General features: G+C 39.5%; 1 protein-coding gene across 1 annotated transcript in view; it reads right to left on the reverse strand.

Annotated features, from left to right (window-relative positions):
- Nucleotides 1–8,354: 8,354 nt before the first annotated feature.
- ALG10 (ALG10 alpha-1,2-glucosyltransferase) overlaps nt 8,355–13,259 on the reverse strand; it is a 35,940-nt gene continuing 31,035 nt past the window's right edge. The window contains exon 5 of the mRNA XM_068276308.1: nt 8,355–12,771. Within this exon, the coding sequence (XP_068132409.1) occupies nt 11,725–12,771 (1,047 nt within the window). The 3' untranslated portion in view covers nt 8,355–11,724. The remainder of the gene's footprint in view (nt 12,772–13,259) is intronic.

Raw genomic sequence — 13,259 nt, forward strand, 5'->3', positions numbered from 1 at the left:
CCATGTGCTCCGCCTGGCCCCAGGACAGGCGAGAGGCGATGCATATGGGTAGGCATGATCAATACAGGGACGGACAAGCGGACAAGGAAATTGTTGCAAATGGATGCAAAATTGATGGAATGCATCTGCTTAGGGGATGTGCTTTCCGTTTTGCATCTGCTCAAGTGTGAACCGGCTCTAAGGCTACATTCACAATGAGGTGTTGCATTGCACACACTGCAAAACTACAATCGCGACGCAACAGGGGGGAAAAGTTGTGAGGTACTGCACTACGTTATGCCAATGTATTCCGTCGAAATGAACTGGTAATGTATGTATGTGAACGTACCATTGCAATATAATCAAATCACGTTAGCAACACCATTGTATTGTCCAATGCACCGCAACGCCCCACTGTAAATGTACTGTAGGCTAAGTGTTGAATTCATTGATACAAAATATAAACACAAAAGATCAATATGCATCCATTAACCCACTTTAGCCCACAGGACGTAGCTCCTACATCCAAATATGCATGCTGGACGTAGGAGCTACGTCCATGAAAAAAACGGAGGCGCGGGGGCTCGCAGGGCCGCAACCGACGGGGTGCGTGAGCTGCCCGTTAGCCCGGAGATCAATGAATGGGAAAGCAGTTCCCATTCATTGATCTAAGTCCCTAAAGGTGCGTACACACATGCGACTATAGTCGTTTGAAACGATCGTTCCCCAATCCTTTCAAACGACGATTGTTTGAAAAAAAAAGCAGCCAACGACCATGAAGTCTAACGACGGACGAGCTAGATCGTTCAAAACGAATGATCTAGCTTGGCGGATTTTTCCCAACGACGATCGTTTGCAAAAGTAGTACATCGTTGGAAACGATCGTTCGTACTAGGCTTGACATGCGCATTTCACTATTTCTCCATGGAACTTTTCATTTTTATGCGCAGGCGCAATAGTTACTTTTACGTGATCTGATCGTTACACACCCTTTAAAACTAAGTTTACTTAGGTCGTTCATCAATTAAAAGTTTGTTCGTCGTTGAGAACGAACGATCGTCGTCGCATGTGTGTACGTAGCTTAAGAACGATCGCTGGCTTCTATGGAGAAGCCGCGATTGTTCTGTTACACATCCCCTCTTCACTTCCTGTAAGTACGCTTACAGGAAGCCAAAAAATAAAATTAAAAATGAATAGACAATAATTAGAAAAAAAAATACATAAAAAAAGTTACCTAAGAGTCTGAACTTTTTTAATATGCATGTCAAGAGGTTATAATACTAATATTTTTTAAATGATAAGCTTGTAAAAGAGTGATGGACGCAAAACTGAAAAAATGCAAGTTTATTTCCAAATAAAGTATTGGCGCCATACAATGTGATAGGGACATAATTTAAAGAGACTCTGAAGCGAGAATAAAACTCGCTTTTTAGCTTATATTCAAGCAGGGGCATGTTTGCCCCTGCTAAAACGCCGCTATCCCGCGGCAGATCGCCCCAAATCCCCCCCTGCAAAATCCACAACCAACTTGGTTGTAGATTTTGCTGCTCCTGGAGGCAGGGCTAATGGCCGCAGCCCTGCCTCTCAGCGCATCTATCAGCGGAGGATCTCCGCCTCTCCCCGCCCCTCTCAGTGAAGGAAGACTGAGAGGGGCGGGGAGAGGCGGCGATCAGCGCTGATAGATGCGCTGAGAGGCAGGGCTATAGCCGTTAGCCCTGCCTCAACAGGAAGCGCTCCCCGCACAGCACAGAGGGGATTTGGGGGGGTAAAGACCCCCCGTTCTGCAACGGGATAGCGACGTTTTATAAGGTAAAAAGCGAGTTTTATTCTCGCTTCAGACTTTCTTTAAATGGTGTAATAACCGGGACAAATGGGCAAATAAAATACATGGGTTTTAATAATGTTAGCATGTATTATTTCAAAGCTATAATGGCAGAAAACTGACAAATAATGAATTTTAAAATACAACAGAACCTGAACAAGAGTATAATAAACACAGAGTATCCCTCAACTGACTCTCAATAAAACTTAACTTTTAATAGAATATTAAAAGAGATACATTGGCTGATGCTGTATAAATGAACTTGCAAGTAATGCAGGACCCGCTATGTCGGCAAATATAATGGTACCAACCGCTCCACACTTTGGCTGTCATTATGTTATGAGCCTATAGGCTATATTTGTACTTGATTTTAAGAATGTAACTTTGCACCTTATCACTATTAGCACTGTCTTTGCACTTTTCCCTTAAAAAAAGCTTCATGTGGAAGTGAAACATGTCGGGTTGTGTGGTGGGGGTAGTGTAACTTTATATTTACTGGTAATGCAAAAAGACCTGTGTAGCGGTTGCTACCATTATATTTGCCGACATAGCGGGTCCTGCATTACTTGCAAGTTCATTTATACAGCATCAGCCAATGTATCTCTTTTAATATTCTATTAAAAGATAAGTTTTATTGAGTCAGTTGAGGGATACTCTGTTTATTATACTCTTGTTCAGGTTCTGTTGTATTTTAAAATTCATTATTTGTTATTAGTTTTATTGAGAGTCAGTTGAGAAATAATGAATTTTTTCAATTCTTCTCTTAATATTCCCGTTAAAATGCATTTACAATAAAATATTTCTTAACAAAATATACAACCCAAAGAAAGCCTGATTGGTGGTGGAAAAAACAAGATATGGATTATTTCATTGTGATAATTAGTAATAAAGTTATTGGTGAATAAATGGGAGGTGAAAATTGCTCGGATGCATAAGGTGAAAAAACACCAAAGGCTGAAGTGGTTAAAGTACAAAAAAAAAAAAGTGAACTGTAGCACTTCTGCCAAATCTACAAAGAGCTCCAGTGAGCCTTAATGGGCTTACTATTGTAATAAACTACATTGGCCTCTATTCATAAAGCATTCCCGCATGCAATAATGTTCAAAACATCTGATCGACCATTTAGCAAAGTGTCCATTCATAAAAGCTGTTTCCGCATGAAAAGCTGACATTCCTGAGCAGTGCGGGAAATTACCGCCTTATGCGGTGATTATCACAACACATGTCACTACATAAAGATTAGAGCAAGCGGAATGGGAACGGAGAATACCGACTGTTTAGAGAAGGAGATAAGACAGCGATAACAGGCAAGATAACAGGCAAGCTAATGGAGACAGACCTCCCAGGCAGCAGCAGTGAGAGCAGAGCAAAAAAAAAAAAGGCATCCCAGAATACCCAGGCTGTGTTTTTTTAACCTCTTGGGTACCTGTTTTCAGCTAAATTTCACATCAGAAAGCCTGCATGTATAACATTTCTTGAAGTTCTTCTAAGCTGCGGCAATTAAATAGATTGTTTAGAAAGACTATTAGACAGATTCAGAGAAGATTCAGTGCAAGGAGAGGCAGTTTAAAAAAAATGCACATGTAAAGGGAAGTTGGAGCTGCCTCCTTTATAGTAACTCTGTTTCTGCACAGAGAAAATGTATCAACTCAGCCAGCACCGCTAGTTTAGTCCTTTTATCGCAAGCGTAAACTTTTTTATGAATCAGCACATAAAAGTCTAAAATACCGATGCAGTGTTTTCCCTCCAAGATTTTTTTCCCCGCAAATGTTTTATGAATAGAGCCCATTGTAGACTACCAACAGACTGGCACACCTCCAAAATGTACTGAACTTGGCTGTTTGACTCCCAAACACCCACAGGATCCAGTTCAAACTCTTTACACTATCATATCAAGCTCTACATAAACTATCCCAACTATACATCTCTTCATTAATTTCCATATATCATCCTTCCTGGAACTTTTTGCTCACCCCAAGAGACTCTCTCATCGTTCATTTTGGTCACCTGCTCTCATTTTCATATTTAGGACATCTCACAAGTGGACCATCACCTTTGGATTTCTTTCAAACAGACTGTCAGTCATGCTCCAAGCCTGGAAATTTTCAAGCATACCCTTAAGACACAGTTCTTCAGACAAGCTTAGACATTTGTTATACCTGGAATTTGCATTAATCATTGCTCCAGTGTGTCTCATAAATTGAAATTTTGATCCTTTTTACTGAAAATCGATTGAAACTATCAATCACACAGGTCGGAAAATATCTAGAAGAAAGTGAGAAACATATCTGCACTTGCTTCATGTGTCCACATGGTCTGCAGTGTTTCCATCTGCTCAGGTTCTGTTCATGTCTTGCAGAAGGTACTGGTGAAGAGTAGAAGAGTAAAGATCAGAAGACATCTGCTGGAGCATTGAGACCAGGGCAATACATCTCCTTCCTAGACCAACTGAGTAGATGTGGGTTAAAAGGTGTAAGAATAATAATAATAAAAAAAAGTAATAGGTTTGTGTGTATGAAGAGCCACAGGAGTTCCGCGCTCTCTACATGTTGTAGGTCTATCTGATGGCAAAGCTTTCGTTTTGAACTAAAACCAGTTATCATGCACTTGTTAGGAGTATTGTATCTCAGATGTGGTGGCCAATGCCTCTAGTGAACTACTACATAATTGGCTTTTGTTTTCTTTTGCAGTTTACATTTGAAAAATGTGTTGACTTAAAATGTGTATGAGAACTATTTTCAAAGGCAGTCCTCAAAATGAGGATCAAAGTTATTGGATAAATGGGAGCATCTAGGCTCTCCTCCAATATCAAACTCACGTGGGCCCCAAAATTTAAGCACTAGACTTCAACAGCAAAGGAGAACAAAAAAGTTGAAAAGGGCCTCAAAGATCCAAAAAAATTACAAAAACTTTATCGTGGACAAAAAAAAAACACAGCAGTCAATTCACAATTATAATCAATTAAAATGTGTATGGCCACAAAAAGGAGTTCAATTTAAGTTTAGTGTATAACTTGCACACCTGAACTTCACATGTAAGCTTTGTATTTTTAACAATTGAGCTTGACTTATGTGAGTGATGCATGGACCCCTGGCAAAACCCCTAGTGGGGGTGAAATTATGTTGGGTATGGGCATTGTTTGTGTGATCATCTTAATGAGGTAATAGTCCAGACTCCAGAAGAAGACATCCCTTTAAAGTAAATGGGAATCGTTACTATAATTAAAAAAAAAGAAAGAAGAAAAAGCGCCAGATACTTACCTAAGGAGAGGGAAGGTTTGAGACAAAATTATGACCTGTTTTGTGCTTAAGACATTCATTGTGCCTTCCAATTATAGTACTGTTGCAAAATAAGTGCCATAAAACTCAAATAAAGAGAAACATGCGAGATAAATAACTAAACCAGCAGTGCCTACTCTAAATAGAACTTTCCTGGGGTCCCTAATTCAACTTGAAGGGTTGACAATCAAAGTCTGTTGTTTCATCCAGATACCTCACACTGACATATCTGGTCTACAATTAGCTACAACACAAAAGACTAATAGCCTTTTGAACTGTTCATCACTATCCTGCTAGCATGAGTGTTTGCACAGCCACTTAGAAGTTTTATGACCTCTAATTAGTTTTCAGGACAGCTGCCCACTGCAGCCTGACTGCAGAGATTAACCACTGGGTTATTAACCCTTGTACTGCGAACCTAAAATTGACCTTAAATTGGACCTGAACTCTTACACAGGACAAAAAGGAAAACACAGACATGCACCCTGAATATATTTAGATATTTTAGCCTGTCTAATTCCCCTTCATCTGTGACTAATCACAAGTAGTAATTTGATCTCTCAGCTGTGTCAGCTCAGGAATCTTGGCAGTCCGACAGAGCAGCTAATTTATAAACACAGGCTGTTAACCCTATGTCTGACATGCTGCAGATTTAGATCAGCTGTAACAAAGTAATGTTTTTCTTTAAAGGTTATTATGCTGTTGCTACTCATAGCAGAGAGGACGTTCTGAGTTCAGGTCCACTTTAAACAAACAAAGTAGGATTAATACTAAATGTACATGAGTTTATCTCACCGTGCCACAGATCACTTCAGCTACATTTTAACCACTAACTAACCAAAATATAAAAATTGCTTTACTACTTACTGTCCATGGAATACATATTGCTTTTATATGATTCCACAATTAATAGCATGAGAACATAACTATAAAGATGTAAATGTACCCTATTTGCACATTATCGCAGCGCAAAGAGGCGGAATCAAGGGTAAGTTAAACCACCCCCACCATGGCCCAATGTACTTTAAATTAAAGTTCTGTTCTGAAGCATTTGGACAAGCTCATGCCTAGTTGTTCCAATGCAAAACAGCTGATTTTCATAACTTGAAAAACATCCCCCCTTAAGGTTACAGCATCTCATCATTAACAAAAAATGCCAGGGCATGGGTGCCTCCTCTTAACACGGGATTTATAGTAGACACCTGTACCTAATGGGAGGAAAAAAAACATACATTGGTGACACTTTTTTTGTGACCAGTATTTAGTGCTGTTAGTGTGAATTGAATACACACAGGTCTTTGAGTGTTTGGATACCAAATTTTCAAAGTCTGAAGGTGCAAAGTTTTTTTGTTTCTTTTTAAACAGTCCGTTTATGAAAACATTGCTTTATTGATACAAAAATATATCTTTACATCATAACAGTTTACAAAGCAAAAAAGAAGATACATTGGCTCTACATCAGTTGGAACTTGAGACAGATAAATGTTCACATTCTAGCCAAAAGAGGAACTCCAAAAGTAAAGACTGACACCTAGTGTTCAACTTAAAAATATTAGACAAATGGAGAAAATCTAACGCTACTCACATATTCATTTCACATCATGTTTTTGTTACAAGTAAAAAGGAAAACAAAGAAACTGCTATTTGCTGTAAGCAAATTTCATAATCGTACTTCTAGAAGAACTAAGCATAAAACAAACAAACCTGTGCTTACATTAAACAGACTGTGTTTGTCAAAAACTGGATAAAAATGTATACACATAACCTTATATATACAGTATTAATATTCCTGCCTTTATGCGATTTACAGTTTATAAAATACACCAAAAAGGTACAGAACACAGCAGAAGTACAGCCAGAGCTCAGACACAGCTAAAAGAGCAGTTTGCACAATGTGGATATCAAGGCTTGGGATGCCATGAAAGATAGCTGAAATGTAAATGAGTACACCTTTGGGTGTCTGCTTCTCATGGATATTAGCCATTTAGACAGTTTAATGTAACCTTACACAAGATTTTCTTATCAGATCGTTGTTATCTGACTTATTTGCATAAAAACAACAATTTGCATAAAAAAAACAAAAACACAAAAACCAGCAGCAGTTCAGAAAGTCCACCACCAAAAACAAACAAATAGGTCCCTTATTCAATAAAATGCCTTTTAAGCCACCAGCAAGCAAGAAAATTAGAATAATTTTGACAGTACTTTTTCAACTACTTTTTGGCACTTTTTCAGTTTAAAAGTTATTTTAATCAGAAGATGAAAAATTATCTCTTAGAAGAAAAAGCGAATTGCATATGGGCCGATTATTAAGCAATATCACATTTTCATAAAGCCATGTTCCATTCTCACCAAAAATTCATGATAACATACTAAAATAAAAGCCCATCCATGGCTATTCCATTACCTGTAAACTCCACAGAATGGTAACACTTGAACCTTTGAGATGTACTACACTATGTCAAACCAGTTCCCAGTATGTTAATGTTGTGTGAAAGTCTTAAGATCCATCTAGGGACTGCACAATGGTATTGGTGGAGCTGAAAAGCATGTCTCATAATCACCATGGTGGTGGGGTATCGTCATGCCTTAATTTAGGAATGAGATATTATCAATTTTAATATTCAGCAATATGTTGTTGCTCTCCATTCCCTCCTCTCACTAACCTCCCCCTGTGGATGCCCAAAACTAACCTTCCCACTCTTCACACCTAACAGAAACCTCTCCTGTGCTTAAAGGAATCATCAGGCAAACTATAATAAAATGAGTGGTACTTACCGGGGGCTTCCTCCAGCTCCAAGCTCCCAGGATGTCCCTTGCCACAGCTCTGCCTGCAGCCGTTCGCCGCAGGTCCGTCACGGCCCCCGGCGATGACGTCAGAGCAACCTCCAGGTCGCTCTGTACTGCGCCTGCGTGAGCGGCGCTGTCAATCACCACCACGTGGGCTGGAGTGGACTGCGCAGGCGCAGTAGTTCTGCGCATGCGCAGTCCGCTCCGGCCCACATGGCGGTGACTGACAGCGCCGCTCACGCAGGCACAGTATGCTTCAACAGTCAAGTCCGCACCATCAGATAGTACTTAGGCTCTTTCATTGATAAAGAACAGCATAACAATCATTTCAGCGACAGCAGCGCTGTTTCGGTCCTCAGACCTTTTTCAAGCTGTATCAAGCAAGGTTAACATTGCTTGATACAGCTTGAAAAAGGTCTGAGGATCGAAACAGCGCTGCTGTCGCTGAAATGCTTGTTATGCTGTTCTTTATCAATAAAAGAGCCTAAGTACTATCTGATGGTGCGGACTTGACTGTTGAAGCAGACGGTGGGAGTGTCTGAGTGTGCAGAGGCACTGCAAGTTCCAGCACATCACCTTTTTCCCTCCGTGGGTGCTTGCTACACACTGATCCACGCAGGCACAGTACAGAGCAACCTGGAGGTCGCTCTTACGTCATCGCCGTGGACCAGGTCAGAGCTGCGGAGAATGGCTGCGGGCAGAGCTGCGGCGAGGGACATCCTTGGAGCTGGAGGAAGGCCCCGGTAAGTACCACTCATTTTACTATAGTTTGCCTGATAAACTCTCTCTCTCCTCTCCACCTAACACTAATCCTTGGGGCTCAGCTATATTAGCTGGACCCCATTCCTATCCTCTCACACTAACCTACCCACACCTGACATTTTGCAAGCTCAGCTACAATGCAGCCAAACTTGTTACAGTTTGTTACACCGTCCCCGTCGCTATGGGAGCTTGGCTACCTTGGCTTGGGACCCCTTGGCACACCATAGCTGCAAATTACCATTGCAATCTATAGGGTTGCTGTGTTAGGATAGGCACCATTAACACCCAAGTGAGCTGAACTGAGCAAGGTTCATAAAGCCCTATGGAATCACCTGATGTGATGTGTTTTGGCTACTTGTGTATGTTTTCTCTGCACTTGCATTTTCCTATAATTTAAACAGATGCATCTAAAATAGACTTCTATGAAGTCTGTGTCCATTTAGAAGTCCAGCAACATGGACAAAAAATAAGCAAAGTTAATGTGTATGATAAGCTTAGACCAGGTAAATTCAAGTTAATACTCCTGATGGAATCCACCTGGATGGGTATGAATCAATCAGATCCCCCTCTGAGTTGCAGCAGTTATGCCTTGAGGAATGGATGAAAATCTAACTGGTTATATAAGATAACAGAGACACAGCCCAATACACGTGCAGCTATAGTGACTTTGAAGGGAGAATACTTATGCACGCTCATGATTTCTGCTTTTTGGTGATCTACCTGCCTTACTTAAGTCTATGATCTCAACTACACTTTGCCAGCTAACCTCCCAGGATGTGGCCATTTATCTCTACTACACCTGCCACTCGTCTGCCTGTCCAGCTGTACTTGTGCCTCCAGTACTAGTTCCACATTGCAGCCTCCCATTCTCCATTTTTCTGGTGAGGAAATCTCAGAGGCCATAAGCTGGAGTTCCTCTTTAAGCGAGAAAATATGTTATTGGATATTTAAAATAAAAACTGGCAAGGTGAGCATTTCTTTGATTCAAGCATAAATGCTGGCCACACAAGTTTCAATTGCAATGGTACTTTCAATCTGATAGAGCCACCTGCATTCATGCAAAATGTACCAGTAACTACGGTAATCGTATTTTAAATTAATACTGTAAAAGTAAGCAATTTTACTCATTTAGTTATATACAGTTGAGTTCCTCTTCAACAGTGATCATTTTTGCTTGAATGTCAGCATTTTTATTGAATTGAATGCATTAAAAAGGTATTTTAGGTTTATTGGCGATCAATTTAAGTTAGTTCAAGACTTCATTAAGATCTATATGCGTTGCCAGCACTGGACTGTAAACAGTAATGATTGTCAATGAGATGCTAATAATGCCGAGCTTATGTAAATTGTATGCAAATGTATTCAGCTTGGAAAAGGACCAATCAAAACGCAGGTCCTGCTGCTGCTGATCCATTTCAAAGCTGCAGAAATTGCAACAACTTGAAAATTTTAGCAGCTCATTGACCATCCCTAGTCACCAAGTACTAATAACCTTCTGCTTGTTTATTATATTAGAAAAATAACTTTTTGGCCACACACAAAAAAATAAAAAAAATGTTTTTCAAACAAATGCTCACAAAGTCTTTATGATGGGATCTGACTCTCTGGGCCCCACTGTTCATAAAGAATATAATAAATACAACTGATGACCATTCATGAAGTAGGTTCTTGAGGGGCTCCTTGAAAGAGAACACTTAAGTACCAGCCACATGGTTTCTGGATAATGGCGATAGTCTATTGGCCCATATTCCATTGGCCCTTCCCCAAACTTTCAAGAACTACTCTCTTCTGGAAATGACCAATCAGGCTCCAGCATTCATTTTTCCCATATTACTTTCTAGTGCAATCTGAAATAACATTGGTTGCTAAAAGTTAATTTTTAATGACAGATCCTCATGGATATATTTATAGCCTTGAAGCCAGCAGGCATAGATCTGTTACCAAAAGACAAGACCCTTTACTAACAACACAGAGAAACCCTTTGCAAAAATGCAATACTAACACAATCACTGTTGCAGCATTAAATCAGAATTACTTTACATATTTGCTCTCTGCAGCAATATATCAACCTCAAGGTCAAATTATTAAAAAGTGCCTGGAAGGGCTATAAGACTTAGTATGAATTTCTCCTGCAGGATTATCATTCACTGAGCTCTGTGGCACTGAGTCTCGGCACTGAGTCACAGCACTGGGCTATCTAAACTACTCAGATTGTTTTTGTATGCTTCCACAGATGTTTTACACAGATGACATTACTTTGGGTCAAAGGCAGGTTGGATAATTTAATTGGGGCATGAGGATATTACTACCTGCAGAGGCACCAGACTAGAGGGAAATATCAACACCACTTTTAAGAGAAGCTATTGTGGAGGTGCCATTAACAGACATCTAACTGAAAGAGACTATTGTGGTAAACAGCCTAGATGGCAATGGTTGTCAACAAAAAGGACTGTTGCACCTTGTAGCGTCAGTGTTAAAATGATGTTATTAATTAGGTAATGCTTGTTAAATACAACAGCTTTACATAGGATTTCACTATGTACCCCCAACAGCTTTTGAATGGGCTTGCCTGGGTGCAATTTATAAGCCAAGTATAAGCATTTACTGTAGTGTATTTCAACTACACTGAATAGCTGCAACTGTAGTTCTATAATGAGAAGGTGGCAATACATCTACATGGAGAAAGTCACTGTACACCTCCTTGGGCATTGTACATAATGGGAAAGTAGTGTACTAGTCAACTTACAGTAAAGCAAGAAGCATTTACTGATGCACTCAATCCCCACAAAGCCAACTAAGGTATATTAAGAGATTCACTGGGATACACAACACACTACCAAGAGCCCCCAAAAACACATGAAGGAATGCTGTGTAATATAACAATTACAAGGCTTTGTCAAGGAGGATGATTTGTCTAAATAGAAGTTCATTAAGCATGCTAGTTTGTGCAAAGAAAAACAAAAAAAAAAAAAACTATTATAGATGCAATGTCTTGCCCTCAACCAAATAATTGCTTACACCTTAACAAGAAATGCTTGAATTTGCTGTAAAAAACAGCATCAGACAGTGAGAATGTAACTATGGCAACTGTGATCACCACATGAACCTCTGAGTTTCTTCACTATCAGGCCAGTGAAAAGTCTTATTCAAGAACAAATAGAATGTGACTATGTTAATTGCAATATAAAAAGTCAACTCAAAAAACAGCCTCCCAACAGAGGGAACTGGCATGTTGACTCTGAAAAGGAGGTAAGGAAGGATAAAGTAGCGGAACTCCATAAGTTTCTGGGGTACAGTGGCAGCTAATATACACACAAAGAACATCAGGAGCCATAATACTGGTTTAGACTTCAGAGCATCCATAAAACTCCAAGCAGCAAAAAGATATCCAGGGACTAGCAAATATTTCACCAGTTCATGTCTCTGGAATACTTTCCTCCAGACATAAAATGTATAATGGCGGTTATCAGCGAGCAAGTACTTGTGGACATAAGAGAACTTCCAGATGAGGAAGAGAGACACACAAGCTAGGGCCAAGTACAGGAGAGGATGTTTCCACACAGACTTAAAGAACTCAGATATTTTCTTTGTTGACAAAAATATGGGAAAGGAAAACATCAGAGTAAAAGCAAAGAAATAAAACAGCTGGGGGAAATTCAGACAAGCTTCATGGTTACTTTTATCACCTACTACTATGCCACCATTGGTCACCAGAAATGCCATAAAACCCAGAATTAAAGTGACATATGGCCAAGTTAGCTTGAGGAGCGTTAGTATATTCTTGAGACATGAAGTGTATCTGACAAGGAATTTTACAGCTGCTAGTACTTCTGAAAGTGGATTCTTGGAGGAGGCTTTTTCATCGGTTTTCTTCTGGTGTGACCTCCATACATCAGTGACCTTTTCAGCTATAATATGTCCGGCACAGAAAATGATCCAGATGATGTTTGTTTGACGGAAAAAAAATGCACAAAACCCCAAAAGGGCTGCACTTTTATGATTTCCACTGAGGCACATCAAATAAGTGAAGAGGACAAAAAATGTGGATCCAGCATCTGTGTAGTAAAGGAAAGTGAAAAAATATAGAGTGGGAAATAAATATAGTGTGAGGGTAGACAAGATTCTCTTCAGAACCGATACCTGAAAAAGAAGAAAGTAAAGTGCTCACGTGATGTCTGCTCATCAGTAATGATTAACCATATTAAACAAACAAAAAAAAACAAAACAAAACAAAACGAAGGGGGGGGGGGGGGTATCCTAGGATATTTGGCAGATAGAGTTTACTCTGTCTCAACTATTAAGATAGCATAATATTTTGTAAAACGTAAGCCTAGGATAATCGTACAAAGTTATTTATGTTTATTTGGACCAACAAACAAACAGTATCAAAAACCTCAGTTAAAGAGACACTGAAGCGAAAAAAAATATATGATATAATGAATTGGTTGTGTACTATGAATAATTACTAGATGATTAGCAGCAAAGAAAATATTCTCATATTTTTATTTTCAGGTATATAGTGTGTTTTCTAACATTGCATCATTCTCTAATATGTGCAGATTACACAACACTCAGCATTCAAAATGAGTCTTTTAGAGCAGTCTGTGAAGTAATGACCTCTCCTCTAG

The sequence above is a fragment of the Hyperolius riggenbachi genome, chromosome 3 (genome assembly GCF_040937935.1).
Source record: "Hyperolius riggenbachi isolate aHypRig1 chromosome 3, aHypRig1.pri, whole genome shotgun sequence".
NCBI classification, from domain to species: Eukaryota; Metazoa; Chordata; class Amphibia; order Anura; family Hyperoliidae; genus Hyperolius; species Hyperolius riggenbachi.